At 36.1% G+C, this 17,352-nt stretch overlaps 1 protein-coding gene across 2 annotated transcripts; it reads right to left on the bottom strand.

The window, feature by feature from the left end:
* Positions 1-1,554: 1,554 nt before the first annotated feature.
* Positions 1,555-15,140, bottom strand: ZNF330 (zinc finger protein 330). Of its 2 annotated transcripts, none has more exons than XM_063722966.1 (10): positions 14,587-14,920; positions 13,578-13,703; positions 11,546-11,565; positions 11,377-11,447; positions 9,206-9,285; positions 6,357-6,483; positions 5,784-5,888; positions 4,563-4,609; positions 3,399-3,516; positions 1,555-2,327 (listed from the first exon to the last, which is right to left on the bottom strand). In XM_063722966.1, exons 2-10 carry the CDS (start codon positions 13,695-13,697, stop codon positions 2,053-2,055), a joined length of 963 nt encoding a protein of 320 aa, XP_063579036.1. In that variant the 5' UTR covers positions 13,698-13,703; positions 14,587-14,920; the 3' UTR covers positions 1,555-2,052.
* Between the last annotated feature and the right edge of the window lie 2,212 nt (positions 15,141-17,352).

Genomic DNA, 17,352 nt, shown 5'->3' with positions numbered 1-17,352 from the left:
ACCATGAGCTACCACAAGTTTTTAGAGATTCTTATCCCCATCATCCGTGCACATTTCTATGGCACTGTTAAATGGTGTGTCCACTGAGCATTCCCATGGAACATAATCATCTCATCTTCCAATCCATTCCAGCATACCCAGTTCCCTTAACCTTTTAAATCCATTCTTCCACCATGTCACAGTAATCCCAGTGTTTCGACTTTGCTCAGAAAGGACCATTACTTTTTCCATACTTCAAGAAGCCATCCTGGTAATGAGTTCACACCATCTCACAGGATCCTAGCCAGGGTATTAAAACCCTCTAATTTAAGATAACTCTTAGCAATCCAAAGATCCAGTGTTAGGGATGCCAGCAAACTCCTCCCTAATTTTATGTTTTGACCCTCTTAAGCACTGATTCCAATCTCAAGCATATTCCTCCAACTCTTCCTAATTCTTGCAGTTTTTTTGGGGTATAGTCTTGTTTCCTCCCACTTCAGTTCCAGCACCTCAACTGAGTTTTGCTTAACTTTATCGTCACTTAACCCTAATTTTAGGCCTGGAGATACTAACTATAATGGCCTGGAGATAGGGCAAGTCTTAAAGAGAGCATGTTTCCTGAGGAAAGAAGCCTCTGCATTGTCATCCAGCCTGAGAATGAAGTGGGGAGTGCTTGCCCTTAACATGGAGGGGTGGACTATGACTGCAAGCTCAGAAATTCAGGAGTCTGGGGAGCAAAAATCTCTAGCACCATCAATTCAGATGTCTCCATCTAATTTGTCAGGGTCACAGGTTTTCCCAAGCAGTTTGCCGATGCTGGCATAATAGACTTGCCTTGGCTGGCAACTGTCTTTGAAGTTTATCCTTTGAAACTATTAAGTCTTGGGCTTGCTCCTCAGTTTTTTCAAGCTGTCCTACTGCAAAAGATGAAAAGCTTTTTCACATGCCACCAGAGGCCCTCTAACTTTGACACCTGGCTTTCCATTGCCTGTTATTGTCCTTAGCTGTTAAGTATGCTTCTGTAGAACAAAAATGGCTTAACAATGGCCATCCAACCCTGTTATCCTCATAGCTACAATTTTCTCCATACATCTAAAATGTCAGGCAATCAGATATTGTCTTTCCTTCTACAACTACCCAATCCCTATTAACTGCCAGTGTAAGATGTAACAACTTGTGACAGGACCTCCACCTATCATCAATGATGGGGTCTGGGCTGCTTATCTTTAAGTGTATACCACACAGTCTCTATTACCTATTTCCATATGTGTGAAAACTGAAGCAGTTTGTAAAAAAATTAGAATGCTTTCCAAAACAAACAGAAAATACAGAACAAAAAATTAAATATAATGTCAAAAGTATTTAAGTGAAATAACAGATTTATGCAAAGAGAAATAAAATGTCCTGGGTAAAGCTTCTGTAATAATACTATTTCTGATACTATATCTCTGAAAAATGGCTAACTAGTCACCTTATCAATACATTTAAGGCATCAATAATAGGTACCACTGAGGATATACATTGTGAAGAAAGAGAAGAATAAGTCAAATACTAAAACATACTTATCATGACAACTCAAGGTGACATGAATATTTAATGAAAATTTAGAATATAATAACATATGACTCTCATTCTGTGGACATAAAAGGAAAAATACAGTAATTCATTTTACTCATTACATTTTACAAAATCAGACAAATGAACGAAGCAGTATTTTTTAATAAAAACAGTAATTTAATTTCAAACAAATATATTACCATCCTATTCCTTTATCTTGTATATATGTATCTAATTGGCAAAACAAACTTTACTGAAATCAGTAACAATCCAATCCATGATACTTCAATTGCTTCGATCAATAAACATCTTAAATTTGAAACTCATTTTTCTTATGCCATAAGCCTGATTATCAGTTCTATAAAAACGCTACACCCTATTGCTTGGCCCATTAAGTGTAACTAGTCTTCTGCACAAGGCTAAGTGGCTAAGGTACTTTTGAACAACCACATACAATTCATCAAGCACACACACTCACTCCTGCTCCTCTCACACACGGCCACCAGAGCAGCTCCCCTAGTTCTCTTGTTCCTCATAGTGAGCATAGCCACTAGCATAGGTCCTTCCTAAATTCAAATTAGTAAACAAATCTGATGACTCAGTGTCTGAATCCTTTCTGCCTTCATCTTCTTCCTCTTCATCATCCTCTGCTTCATACTCATCCTCCTCCTCATCGTGGTAGCTAGTATCACCATACTTATCAGATGAAAGGTTCTTCCAATAAGCATCATACCCAGAAGCTCCATCTCCCTCTTCACCTCCAGTCTGCCTGCCAAATTTCAGGGAGCGTGCTATAGAAGACAGACAAGTACAAGGCATTTTGTTAGTTCCAGTTCTCTACATTCTCATCTTCCTCTATAAAATTTCATGAATTTCATTGGCTGCTTCAATCCCAAATGAAAAAATAGGTCATATTTTCCTAATTTTTTCACCTCAGTCTATATACACACCATACAAAATAAAAATTACAGTGTCATTTCATTAAATCTAGAAAACAAATTAGACCAACAGACCGCTCCAAAGGTATTAAGGCATGTTTAAAACGAAAATACCTTCCGTTTGGCCACTGACAGTTTATTTTCAAATCACATAAATCACAGAATACAGTTGATTTCGTATCAGTACATTTTTCTTAAGACAGCTATTTTACAACGCAGATGCCCTTAAAAACAAAGCCTGTCATTTCTTCTGCCTTAGTAGTGACACAAAGTTCAGTGCAGAAGATCAGCAAAATCATCAGTCTCACCTCACCATGCAACTACATCTGTGATTAAACAAAGCAGTCAGTCACTTAGAATTATGGTTCCATTCTGATATGTTTGGTTAAGAGTCAAACTTCTCTTTAACAAAATTGGGAGCTGCATTACTATAAGCATGCTTATTCCTTCACAAAAAAAGTTACATAAAAACCATAAAATAATTTCCTATAGTAGTGCTATATTACATAAATAAACATAGGTGCTCAAATACCACACACCTAAGATAGCTTCAGAGTGAATTTGACTTCTAAGTATTTAAGATTACCACCACTTTAATATTAAGGAATTATAGCTACTCAACTATTTAACAAGGAAGCCTCAACAAAAATAAAAAAAAATCACTCTGTATCTTAAATTTCAGTATTTGCTGTCATTAACTAAGGCAAATACCAAATATCAAAATGAATATTGGTGTATTTAAGTAAAACTGAAAAACTTTTTCCACATATTTTCCTAAGCTGTAAAATTCCACTTGCTTAAAAGAACACACTCATCTTTTCAAACAAGAAGAGGCAATAAGAAAAACAGACCAAAAAAAAAAAAAAGATAATTTGTCTAAGTATGAAAGCAAAAATCACTTCCTTAGTATCTTAAGGGCCTTACTTGACATGCTAAGGTCCTTAGTCTCCTGAGTTTCATGCCCACATTTAGGACAAGGAGGCTGTTTTCCTTTTTCTTGCTTAAACACTTTGCTCCTTGTATGATCATCACAGAAACAAGCCTATATAGGAGAAGCAAAATAAAGTAAATAAATAAAAATGTAAAAATATACAAAAAGACAGTATTCAGTGTTTTAAAGATATAGCTTTGTTAAGGCAGTGAGATTAAGAATTTTGTTGGGAGCAGTCACACTTTTCATTTCATTTTCTTAACAGAAATGGTTTTTGTCAGGACCCTTCTGAACAATGATCTAACAAAAGGCAGACTAACTATATTGAGTATGACATGTAAGTACATTTAGCTGTTCACAAATATTTCAGTACTCATAAGGTCCCTGATGAAATGAAATAATGGTGAACAGCCTATTTACTCTCACACAGTGTATGGTCTAACTAGGGATGGAGACAGTGAAAAGGCAATTACAAGACACTAAGCACTGAAGGGGAAGTGCAGAGGGAAGGGCACTAAAGCAGACATGGGATTTGGGAAAGGCATCTTAGAGACAGGAAGTCGTAATCGCCACATGAAGAATGGGAGGGCAATAGGGTAAGCCAAGATGGAAAAGTATTCCAGACAAAGAAAACAGCACAGATAATGCCTGAACGCCATTTGGTAAAACTAGAACAGAGTTGGAAGATAAATAAGACATGGGGTTAGGAATATAAGAACTAGAGAAACGCTTCTCAGAGGAAGGGCATTGGCTGCATCTGTTTAGTAATCTTTGACGAACAAATGCTAGAGACTAGGCCTAAGGACACAGGAAAATTTGGAAATCTTTACCCAAACTCTTCTAAGCAGGTATATTTTGACATTAATTAAAATAGACTCTCATCATCTTGGTCAGAATGTTCTCCACTAAAAACACAGAGCCAGGATTCCAGAGAAATATGCACTAGCCACAACTCTACTACAAGGTGACTGGATGACCATTGGAAAGTCATGTAAGTTTTCTCAACTTCAATTCCACAGTCTCAAAAATAAAAGAATTAGACTATATAATTTTAAGGTCCCTTATAAATTAATTATAGCTGCATATAAACCAACGACTGGTAGAGGGATATAGAGATTAAAAACAAAATCTAAAAAGAAAAAAATGCATTGGTATACCTTACAACGGAGACATGAGTGCTGACCAAGCCGATTGCATGAAACACCTGTGGGAAATAGATTAATTTTAAAATCCCATTATTTGGTTCTTAGAATTTTCTTTTGTCTTTTATCAAATCACTAAAAGTTTGCAATGGAAATATAGCCTTATAGACAGCTGCCTGTCTTTTGGGTTCAAATGCTATAAAACACACAAAGCTCCCATGCTGCAAATAAAATAATTAAATTTATTATTATACATTCTGCAAAAGGCGACGAAAGGCTCAAAAATGCTATATACTTCAAGATGCTCTTTTAATCTTTGAGAATTTTATATATAAATATTGCAAGAATTATATACACATGCATACACATTGTGTGTCTATGTGTGTGTAGTATGTATGTTGTATGTGTATCACAGAGATGACTTATCTACTTTAAATTTATAAATAAGTATAATAATTAGGATTTCATACCAGAACAAGAACCAAATTAAAGGAAGAGAATACCTGGGGAATTTCAGTCTTTTTCCTATAATAGTAACTACTATTTAAAAAGGGCTTTTTAAATGCCAAGTACCACATACTATAGTTTTATATGGTGTCTCATTTCAATGAACCTTCCAAGAAAGAAACTATGTGTAAAGATGATACTATTACCCAGTCAGCAATGCTGACTCTCAACTGGAAAATACGTGAGAATTTTGCGTATTGGTTAAATACAGGTGCCTGGCACCCACCATGGACTTAAAAGATAGAATCTCCAGGGATGAGGCCTGGACATCTACATTATTTTTAAAACCTCCACAGGTATTTTTGATATACAGTCCTGTCTAAGAATCACTAGAACCAACTAGCAGAAACAAACAGGGTGGTATCTCTTACAGGAGGGCATTTGAAAATGGGAAGGAAGAAGGGTGAGTTTTGGTTTTTTATAATAATTTGAAGGTAAAAATGACATGTGGTACTCTGAACCACAAAAGGTGTAAGTCCTGCAATGCCTAATCAAATCAAGCCTACAAAATGAAGAACTGGCCCAACCAATATGCCACTGGCATCCCTGCTGAAAAATTTACAACTATATTCTGACTGTTTTGTTTTCTAGAAACAGAAAATAAAGACTGAGTTAAATTACAGTTCATGAGAAGCAGTATAAAAAAACTTGATTCCTTTTTCATTAAGATTAATAATTATACTATTCAGAATCTTGGGTATAAAGAACATCTAGTATTTAAAAACTTACATTTAAATGTTTCTGCCTCTAAAACCTGGCAGCTGGCTTGATGCTCAAATTGATCATCTTCACAGAGAAAGTTATGGCAAAAAGAACAACTGAATATTCTGCCTCCTATTGGATTAAAAAAACACAAATGTAATTAAGATAAACTTTAATTTAAAAAAACTCGGATCTATAATACTACTTAGAAGAGATGGTAAGTTACTTTGGAGATACACCAAAATTGTTCAGCCATTTTTATTCTGATAAAAGCTAAAATGAAAACTGTTGAAGTCCTTGAAACTGAACTGAAACTGAAAAAAGGGGGCTCTTACTCTCCACTAGCTACCCATATAACACTTACAACGCTCAAAGAGACTACCTGCTCCACCACAACTTCCCTCCATGTTTGGGTAAACAATACTAGCATTGACAATAACTGACAGTATAGATCCCTTCTCTAACTACACTGATAATCAAAACAGTACCAGTAGTTAGGATTGCCAGTATCCTGAAAAAAATCTCAAAAACAGCATTCAAAATGTTTCAAAGTCAACCTTCACCTATAACAAAGCTCATTACTTGTGTCTAATGACTCACCATGGTCCCACACGCCTCGTTCACATTCAACACACTCAGCATCGGTAAGAGGGCAGGCACAGGCATGTGTACTGAGACATTTCCTACCATGGCAAACCCAAGCTTCACAGAAGTCACATATTGCACCCTGTAACCAAGGAACAAGAATACATAATCATTATCACCTGACCACCTGCAGCCATTGTTTAACCATGGCAACCATCAAAATTGTATACATTTAGCAATTTATCAACCCTCAATGACAGTAGGCAGCTTCATTTAAACATTTTACTACTCACTCTAAGCCAAAAATAAAAAAGGTTCTCTGAAAAACAACTTTTTAACAGCTATCCACAATATACAAAACTCAGTTACAAAGAAAAAAAGGTAAACTGTACACTTATCCTAGTATTATTTAATTAAGCCAAAGAGATGGAAGTATTTTCCTCAAAATGAATTTAATTCAAATAAAGTTTGAAGGAACCAACAGCTTAAGCTTTCTTGTCTATAATAATTCCTGTAACTACATTGAATTTTTAAATACTACCATTTCTGATTTTTAAAATACCTTCTTATCTATATAATTGCATAGCTTTTCTAGAATTACTGAGAAATATGAAACTTCTGCCAGCTTCTTTTTTTCTCTTATGACAACTTATGTTTTAATAATAATTACACTTCTTTGTGAAAAAAAATTAAAGTAAAATATATGGAACTAAAATACAGGGTAAGATTCTCCAATTCTATATCAAGAAAAAACAATAACAATACGTTTCAATAAAACATTGACACCTACCGAATATTAAAAGCTAGAAAGAATCTTAAGAGAGTAGGATCAGGCAATCTTTCCTTTATAAAGGAAAAGCATGGGGCCCAAGACTAAATCCAAGTCCCCGAGTTGGATTACAGGTGAGGTGAGATTTAAAGCCAGAATTTCAGAATCTCAATTCAGTATTCTATTATTCAAGGCTCTGAAACAAATGTAGTAAACAACAAATAGGAAGAATGTTTTTTGACTTGCAAAAATGGGTTATCAGTATAGCTAGCAAATCAACTATATCTCTTGGATCAGCCAGGGTTCTTGCAAAAAAGAGAGGGTACTCTCAAACTAGGTAATCTAGAAGAGTTTTAATAGAGATAATTTGCAGAGGACAGGGAAGTTCTTAGGACAAACAGGAGAGGACTACCTGGCCATATAGAGAGAACTGCAGTCCTAAGAGAAAGGATAAAACCAAACCAGGATAACCTGGTAGGGAGTGAGATGAAGGAATAAACACCCAGATCTTATTCTCCTGCTGTTCTCAGGGGAAATCTGGGGAGGCAAATAGAAGATATCCAGAAAATCACTTTTCTAGAATTTACAACTAATGATATATGACTCTACTTAAATGTTTTCTTTATGTAAGAAGAAATTATTCGCATTCAAAAAACACAGTGATTTTAAAAAATGAATTTGGCTGAACTTAAGCTACCAAGGAAGACTGAAACTGTTTTTGAATAAAGATAACTTGACAATCCTATACTTAAAAGAGCAATTCACAAGATGATAATTCTCGCTCCTTGCTTCTATAATATATGCACATATGAAATATATCATAGGTCTCCCTCATAATAGAAGTTTACATGTTCTTGGAAATTTACCATAAATAAAATATTCCATTTGACATAAATATAGTATCATTTTCCTCATGGATTAAAATTTGAACAAAATTTTATTTGAACATAAAATCATACTACAACGCAGTAAAACTGGTTAACTCATATTTAAAAGGAAAACATGTTTCAGGAAAAAGAGCAAAATACATCACATAATCCAATTGGTTTTATTATTGAAAAAGCTGAATTTACTTAAAAAAATCCTATATGTAATGAAGAGGTATGTTAAATATATACACTTTTTTGAAATGTAAAGTTTTAAAGAACACTATTATCCTAGGTTCGTTTGGAACTAAGTTGCTTATTTAACCAAAGGCTTAAACGTTGGTTAAGCAGGGCTTTCGGTACACTAAATACTGTTTTGTGAAGTCTGGTTAAGAGATATTAGAAAGGTACCACTGAGTATATACCCAAAGGATTATAAATCATGCTGCTATAAAGACACATGCGCACGTATGTTTATTGTGGCACTATTCACAATAGCAAAGACTTGGAACCAACCCAAATGTCCAACAATGATAGACTGGATTAAGAAAATGTGGCACATATACACCATGGAATACTATGCAGCCATAAAAAATGATGAGTTCATGTCCTTTGTAGGGACATGGATGAAGCTGGAAACCATCATTCTTAGTAAACTATTGCAAGGACAAAAAACCAAACACCGCATGTTCTCACTCACAGGTGGGAATTGAACAATGAGAACACATGGACACAGGAAGGGGAACATCACACACCACACACCGGGGACTGTTGTGGGGTGGGGGGAGGGGGGAGGGATAGCATTAGGAGATATACCTAATGCTAAATGACTAGTTAATGGGTGCAGCACACCAGCATGGCACATGTATACATATGTAACAAACCTGCACGTTGTGCACATGTACCCTAAAACTTAAAGTATAATAATAATAATAATAAAATAAAATAATAAAATAAAAAAGGTACCACTGAGAAATGAAATTCTGTTTAGATCAGCATGAAGTTTCCATGCCTTGTATGTTTCATAATAAGAAAGAAAGAAGCAGCTAGAAACAAGTGGGTACTAAGGGAAAATCATACAAAAAGCATGCCACTGATAATCCAGATAACTACAGATTGACTGAAACAAGGGACAAAGCAATGATATTTAGAAAAAAATAACCGCTGATCAGAATGACATTCTCTTATCTTTGAAAACGTACTAGTCTAAGAGGTAATAAGAAGCTTACCACCATTGCAAGGCCAGTACTGTATACACCAGCATGCTTTATGACACAGTCTGAAGACTTCATCATGCACTTTGTTTTCCCTAATGAAGAAAAACATTTGCACTGTTAGTCTTGCAAAGGAATACATACCAGTACTCACGAATTCCTCCTTTTATCCAGCCCAAGTTCCTGAGGAAATAATTTAACAACTACTGAAATTGAATCAGTATTTACTGCTTACATAACTAAAAAGAGAAAATGGATATAACTGAGACTTCATTACTCGAATCAGACTTTTCAGATTACACATTTACTAATAAATTTGTAAAATGAACTATACAATAATATATATGCTAATTTGTTTGTACTAAATCAGAAATTGCAGGTTATGCTTTGTAATCTAATGATCATTTTAACAGTTTAAAAACTTATCAATCTTCAGATTATTCAAAACAATTTTTAAAGGAATGCTTTTTATAATAAATTTTACATTTTATAATTCACAATAAAAACTGTGGTTTGAAGTTATTTCTTTCCACAGAATAATACCTCAAACCAAACCAAATAATGATTATGTAACTTATCAAGTTAATGTAATTTTATCCAAACATAAAAATTTACAACAAAGCCCCCAGTTAAACATTTTCCCAACAAAATTTTGAAATAGTGCCCAAATAAGCACAATAAACAATACGGTGATACAGCTACAAATCACCACACAGCCACTAAACCTCTGATCTAGAAGCAAATTACATTACCAACTCAAAACACTATCAGTAAATTTGCTTATCAGATATTATGTGAGAATTAATGATGACATTAATCATCCATCTGAGACTCCACAAAATGGAACACAAAAGAAACAATTTTCCATTATCTTGATTTCCTAAGGAACAAAGTTAGTAGGAAATGGGAAGAGAAACTGGAAATGAGAGGCAGCAGCTACCCAACTGTTCCATGTCCAACACTAAGAATCAGTAAATGAGAAATGTATCCATCTAACAACACTACAAAATTTAAGCCCAGAGACACTGAAAATATGGGTAAGTCCTAGCAAGAACTTACCTCTTAATCTTCCACAAACTCTATTTCCTTACTCTACATTCATTACTTTTTGCAAAACAAGGCTATAAAAACTACCATATGAGTGTTCCATATAGGCCAGTTTTCTCTTTTTCATTAATTGTAGAATTGAAAAGATATCTTCTTTGAAAGCTAGAACTACACTAGAAATATTCAGGGACATAGCCCTAAACACTACTTAACTTTCTGGAATATTATTACATATAAACACACTTAAATGAGCATACCCTAAATTGTTATACCTGAAATTATTATTATTATCTCATAAATAAAAGCCATACTTGTTCATCAAAAGTTGGGGGGGATGTAAATCTAGAGTAATAAAGTTAATTGGGTTTCTTTGTTGCAAGTCTTCAGAACTTCTAACATATAAACATATAATAGAAATCTCCCAGATCAGAATGAGAGGATGCATGCAGTATTTCTCAAATGTATATCCATATATATTTTTCAAGAAATATCCATTAACATTTCAGGAAGTCTGTGGAAGACTATTTGGGAAACACCCATCTTGTTAACATTTAGTTTTATTTTGTATAATCATTTTGGGGTACAAGTCTCCACCTATACTTAAGAACGGGGCACATGACTTAAGAACTCTATTTCAATCACCTGGGAATACATGTGAGGAAACTCATGAATCATATGGTAAGCATCAAACACAAAAACTACTGATCACAAAATAAGTACCAGGTAAATGTGGAATAAAATTATTCCCAATGGTCTAACACACTACAGGTAATATCAGCAGGAATCAAAATGTAGATAAGTAAACAAACAGATACTGACAAGACTAAGGTAGTATAACTAAAAGTTCAGGATCACCAAATGTTATGTCTGAAATCTGATCTTTCACTGTTTAAAAACGCTTATTAGCAACCTGTATCTAACTTGTACCTTATTTTCCAGCATTACATCAAAGAGACAAAACCAAGGCTTGATAGTTTTTTGGTAGGCAAAATAACATGTTTTGTTATTTTGTTAATGGTAAGGCATAACATTATCAACAATTGTAAGCACTGTAACCAATAGCAACAAACCCACCCAAGTTCAAATTGTTGAACTACCAGTTGATAAAAAGCATATGTCCTTAATTATTACACACTTACCACACTGTGCACAAATTGGTAACTTCTGTACAGAATTACAAAAGTAGCAAAATGCTCTATTCTTCTGCCGCCTTGTCATGTAAAATAAAATTTTAAAATATGGTCAATGTCAGATAAAAGGTCAGAGGGACAATTTTATTAAAGGTAGATAGAAAAAAATAAAATTTACCTCTGACACTTGTCACATTCCTGTAACATATAAAAATATCACATTAATTTTTCTGCCGACTGAAAACTGCAAATTTACTTGTATTACAAAGAATAACCTGCTTTTCAGGTTAAAATTTAAGTGACACTACACCAAAGCCCCAACTCCACCCATGTATACAAGCACCTACCCATGCTTAAATAACAAAAGTATGCAAGAGAGAGATACTCCGGGTATATGATTCCCGGAAGAAGTGGCATTATCACAAAGGAGGCTAAATACATTGGTAGTTTGTTTTTCAATTGTTTGTAAGGAATAAAATACCACAGAATGAACACAAGAACTATCCTTTTGATAGTTAAGCACATTCTAAGCCTTATGAAACGTTAACCACATATTATTCCAAATGAAGTGGGTGACCCTTAAAATAATGCATTTATCTAAGGCACCATTCCAAAGAGAATACAAAATAATAAAGTTCACAGAAAATCCAGATTCCTAAACATGGTTTTAAAAGCTCTCCACAATCTGGCCCCTAACCACTTTCCAAACCTTCTTGGCCTATTCTTTTTAGACTCAAGTCACTAATGGTCAGCCATTCCCCAAATATGTCTTATATTCTCTCTTCTCCATGTCTTTACTTATTCCAATACTTTTCCCTGAAAAGTGCCTCCTACCTGTTGAAAGTTCTGGTGAAAATCCCACCTCCTCTGTGAAGTGTACCCCTTCCACACACAGCCAACTTTATCACCTCTTAGTCCTAATAAATACATTGTACCTTTATTGAAGCACTTCCAAAATCTAGCTGTCATTATATATATTTAGGCATGCCAGTCATTTATTGTTTTGTCTGCCCAGAACCTTTCTTCTCTGGAAAGGACTCTTAAACACAGAAGAGTGCCTCACTGTCACATCTGTGCTATGTAATCTGGCCTCCTCCAACCAACCCCAATAAATGTTAGCCCTGGGACAGGCACTGGGTGAAGTCCAGCCTTTCAGAGTTCTTTCCTTCTCTGAGGCACAATATGTGACGTGAGACATGCAAGCTACCTGTAACTAAGAAACCCAACAAATGGAGTAACACAATATGAAAAAATGGAACTAATAAGGAAGAAGAAACAAAAGCAAAAGATAGAACTACAAGTTGTTCCAGGTTCCAATTGTCCCTGAGTCCCAGGTATATCCTTCCCCTTCCCAGCAATATGAGTTATTCCATTATCCATTCAATAAACCATTTTTCCCTAAGATTAATTTAAGTTAGATTTCTGTCATTTATAAACAAACAAATCATAATATACAACATAACTGAGCTATAAACTTCTGGAAATAGGGACCATGTAATTCATCTATGTATCACCAACCACAGTGTCTGAAATAATACCTGGCACAGAGTAGATGCACAATAAACGTTTGCTAAACTAAGCTACATTAAACAATTCATATGTCTGACAAAACAAAAGGAGAAGGAAAAAACAGGAACAGTGGGAAAAAAAAAACAAAGAAAGGAGTGGAAACAGAACTGGAATAACTCTACAGTCAATGAAAGAGGTAATGATGACCTAATTGTTTGCTTTTTAGCATATTTCAAAATGCATATTTCAAAAGCAGCAACCATTCAAAGCAGCCCAGAAATTATCAGGACTAACCCACTTAGCACAGGCAGATAATGTAATAGAACAGGAAGCCAACAGATGTTAAGTAGGAAGTTCAGAAAAGAGAAATGAAAGAATTGCTAAGAAAATATGATGAAAACCCAATAAGACTAAGGCATTAAAGAAACTGGAAAATGAAAGTTTCTATTATCTATTCTTGTCCAATATCTACCTTTATCACCAACAGCATGTAAAGTAATATGCTAGGTTTTATAAATAATATAAAATCCAACAACAATCACTGCTACTCAGTGAAATCAACAGACGTGCCAGAGATACTAAATTCAGCAACAAAATATATGCAAAAACACTGTCTTCACTAAAATTTTATTCAGGTGTACTTCAGATAAAATAGTATATAGTTTTTTCAACTACCAACTGATATCAAAAAAAGCTGATACCATTGAGGCATTACATGGATGTTTAGCTAAATCTATAGTGCTTCTTGATGCTCTTAGTTGTTTTTCACGTTCTCGGCGGTTCTCAGCCTTCTTCCTCGCACCAGTCTTTTTTTTAGGCATTTTCCCCTATTTTGACACAAGAGAACAGAAAAGATATAACTGACTGACTTCATTTACTATTTTAACAAACTAAGAAATAGTATAACAAAGTGTCCTTATTCTTGTTAAATGTTAAACTCTATCCTTTCGATAGTTAAGCACATTCTAAGCCTTATGAAACGTTAAGCACATATTATTCCAAAGGAAGCGGGTGACCCTTAACGCATTTATTGGCACTAACGATTCTAAAAATGTAAACGTCAAAAAAATTTACCCTAAAACACAAACTAGTTTTCTTTTCCCACTAAGAAAAGTTTCTCTAATGATAAAGTATTCTGCACCTCATTAAAACAAATGAATCATGTATCATTAGCAAAAAAAAAAAAAATCATTAATAAGAGCATTATTTACCCAGTTTATATCGCTTTTTTGAGCTATATATTCAGATGACCTGACGCTGCCAACACCTTAAGTATAACAAGTCTAATTTTTCCTATGTAATATGTAAACAAAACATCTAACAGTCAACAAATAACACTATTTATTAACTACAAATCAAAACATTCTGAAGATATTTAAGGTATTAGTTGCTTTGACTCTAACAAATGCTCTTCCCTCTACACGCAGTGAGCATGTAATTTTAACGGGGTTCAAATTTACGTTTAAGAGTATGTTTAATTTTCATCATTTAGTTGAAATACAAGATTTTTCTAAACTGAAGTTTTCTGAACTGAATGCTCAATTAAAAAAATAAGAAAAAAAAACAGGTGGTAAGCAGTACGGTAGCAACTGAAAAATAGCCAGATTTAATAGGTGGTTACTTCGGTAACGTAACGCCCAGACCACTAAGGCACCATTCCAATATGTAAAATGACAAAATCTAGAGGGCGTGCTGCCCTGGCCAAAGAACCTCAGAAAATAATCACGAGGTGATCATGCGGATTAACTTTCTGCGTCCTCAGAGATATCCTCTGAATCCTCTGATAAAGTTAAATCTCATTTTTTTTTCCTCCAGTTTGTTCTGCACGCTCAAAAGAGTCAATCTTCTCAGCCTTATACGGGTTCAAGCCCTTTTCCGGTAACACTCCAACTTCTTGCGTGCACTGCGTGTGTCACCAAGTGAGGAAACAGGCACAGGGCACTGCGGCTTTAGGAGTCCAGCCTGGAGCTGGAGGACCCAGTGGGGCGGAGGGGCGTCCTGGGGAGAAGCGGCGGAGGTGCCAGGCGGCTCGGGGACCCGCAACCGTCACCAGCCCGCGGGACACCCTACCTCGTGCGCGCTCCGGGCAAACCTCGCTCACTTTCGCCGGGAGACCGGACTCACTCAGGGGGCCGAGGGACAGGGAATGGCGTGAAGCCCACCCGCGACAGCAGTAAATCCAACTCCTGGACCAGGACTCCGGGAAAGACGGTACTAACAGCCAGGGAGGCTGACAGCCGGTTCCGGACACTAGGAGACGGACCGGACGTCCTTTTACGACAGCAGCTTCCTTACGGCTGACGTCATAGGACGGGACCCGCCCACCTCTGTTCGCTCTGCCCCTTCCCCGCCCACTTCCGCGGGGGCCAAAGCCCCATTCCTAGGCAGAGGATCTGCAAGAAAAGGAAGGGAATGCGAGGGAAAATAGGGACGCAGAAGGCGGGAAAGCAGGGGAAGGCCCCCTCAGTTTTACTCTTTTAGAAAAAGGAGAAATCTAAAAGGAAGAGGAAAATGAACTCACAGACTTGGTACTGGATCAATTGACTGAAACAGCAAATTCATGCTTAATTCTGTTGGAAAGCTTTCCCCACCTCTACATCTTCCCTGTCTCACATCCCACCTTTTCTTGGTTGCTGCGCAAACTGTACCTTCAGTTGCCTGATAAACTTCCTTACTAGCCTCCCATGTCTGTTATTTCTGTTGTGCCCTCTGGATTCCATTCCTTTGTGAACAAATCATCCCACATTTTCTACCTCTAATGTGTGCTCTGCCTGCTTTTAACTGAAACCTGATGATCCTCCCCCTGCATCAGAGTCTCCTTCCGATCAAGCACCTCGACCTTTGCATAGCCGACCAAGCTGGGTTTCCTAATCTCTTTCGGAGCTCTGCCGCACTTAGGATACAGTACCAGGCCTATTCCTGTGCTTTTCCTGCCCTCCCCCTCCAGGAGATAAAAGCCTCTTTATTTGGACCAAAGAGGCCTTCTGGAATTTACTCTTAGATTTTGATAGCCAACTAACCACTCTCAGCTTTTCTCTATTTTCAAAGAATCAATTTTACTTAGCAGTAACAGTCAATGCCACTGTCATTAAGGTTACTATTTCCCTCATAGTTCTCAAATGCCTGATATATTTTACCTACTCGTATATAATCTTACATTAGAATACCACCCCAGTTTCATTACTGATGAAAGTTTTAACTATTGCACTGTTGTTACCTTGTGCCGAGGTCTGTCTGTCCTACACCTACCACCGAGGGGGTCCTCATTGATAGTCACATGGCCTGTGATTCAAATCATAAATCCCATCTTAGCCTACTATCTTGAACCGCTCCTGACACCAACTGTTTTAGGTTGGCTTCCCCAGGAAGCATACTCTGAGTCAGAGAAGAGTATAATGAGTATGTTAGGCAATGCTTTCGGGAACAACATCTGCAGAAGAAATGGAAGCAGGATTGAGCAGAGGGAAGAGTTGACCTGCAGTGAAGTCTCAGTGAAGGCCTCGTTTTCAATCTGGGATATCCCTTCAGAGTTGTCTTGAGTTAAGGGAGGTGGGCTGGGCCTTTATACACCTATGACATTTAGTCACTGGATGAACGCTGCCAAAGGAGAAGAGTGCAACCTTGGGTTAAAGGACTCCTGAAGAGGGCCAAGAGCTGGATTGTGTTGGCTTGCTGCACTCTCAGCAGCTCAGGAAATAAGTCTTTCATTGAGGAAGAGGGATCTGGGTAGTGCCTGCCAGTATTCACTACCAAGAGTGATGGCAAAATAATATTCTGACAAAGACAAAGAACCTTTACTATTCACAGATACTCAGTGAAAGAATTTCAAAGGGTGGTCTTCACAAGATGAAAATGGAATTTAAAAGGCAGGGGGGAATACAAAAAGTAATAATAATCAATTTATTTCATATATAGGATAAATCTAAAACATTATATACAACAACAAAATTATAATAAGCAATTTGGGATATGAAAATTATAAGGAACTGAAATATTCTATAAATTCAATGCAATTCAAATCAAATCCTCATATAGGTTTTTTTAATGGAATTTGGTTAATTGCTCTCTCAAATTCATAGGAACAATTAAAGATTGGAAAGCCCAGACCATTTTAGTTATACAGGCAGAAGGATACTTTTATTTATTATAAAGCTCTAGTAATTAAAACAATATTGCATAGTTTCAGGTGTCAGCAAATAAATGCAACTGAATAGAAAGGCTAGATACAGACTCACATACATTTGGATATTTGGCAAATGGTGTGGGTTGCATTAGCATCAGTAAGAAGACAGGTATTATTCAATAAATGAGGCAAAGACTATTGGTGATCCATATGGAGGAAGATAAAATTAGATCCCTATTAACAGAACATATTTAATGAGTCCCAGGTGGAAGGACCTAAATATACAAAGCAAAAATAAAACTATTATAAGAAAACAAAGGAGAATGCCTTTATGATATTGAAGTAGAATGATT

The sequence above is a fragment of the Pongo abelii genome, chromosome 3 (genome assembly GCF_028885655.2).
Source record: "Pongo abelii isolate AG06213 chromosome 3, NHGRI_mPonAbe1-v2.0_pri, whole genome shotgun sequence".
Classification (NCBI taxonomy): domain Eukaryota; kingdom Metazoa; phylum Chordata; class Mammalia; order Primates; family Hominidae; genus Pongo; species Pongo abelii.
This window is presented reverse-complemented; position numbering and strand designations above follow the sequence as displayed.

Bases quoted from the DNA above. Each gene is read 5' to 3' on its own strand.
- ZNF330 (XM_063722966.1), bottom strand. From the start codon at position 13,697: ATGCCTAAAAAAAAGACTGGTGCGAGGAAGAAGGCTGAGAACCGCCGA. The intron at 11,448-11,545 runs GTAAATTTTATT...TTACATGACAAG, and splicing joins GAATGTGACAAGTGTCAGAG to GCGGCAGAAGAATAGAGCAT. The intron at 5,889-6,356 runs GTGAGTCATTAG...TTAATCCAATAG, and splicing joins ACGAGGCGTGTGGGACCATG to GAGGCAGAATATTCAGTTGT.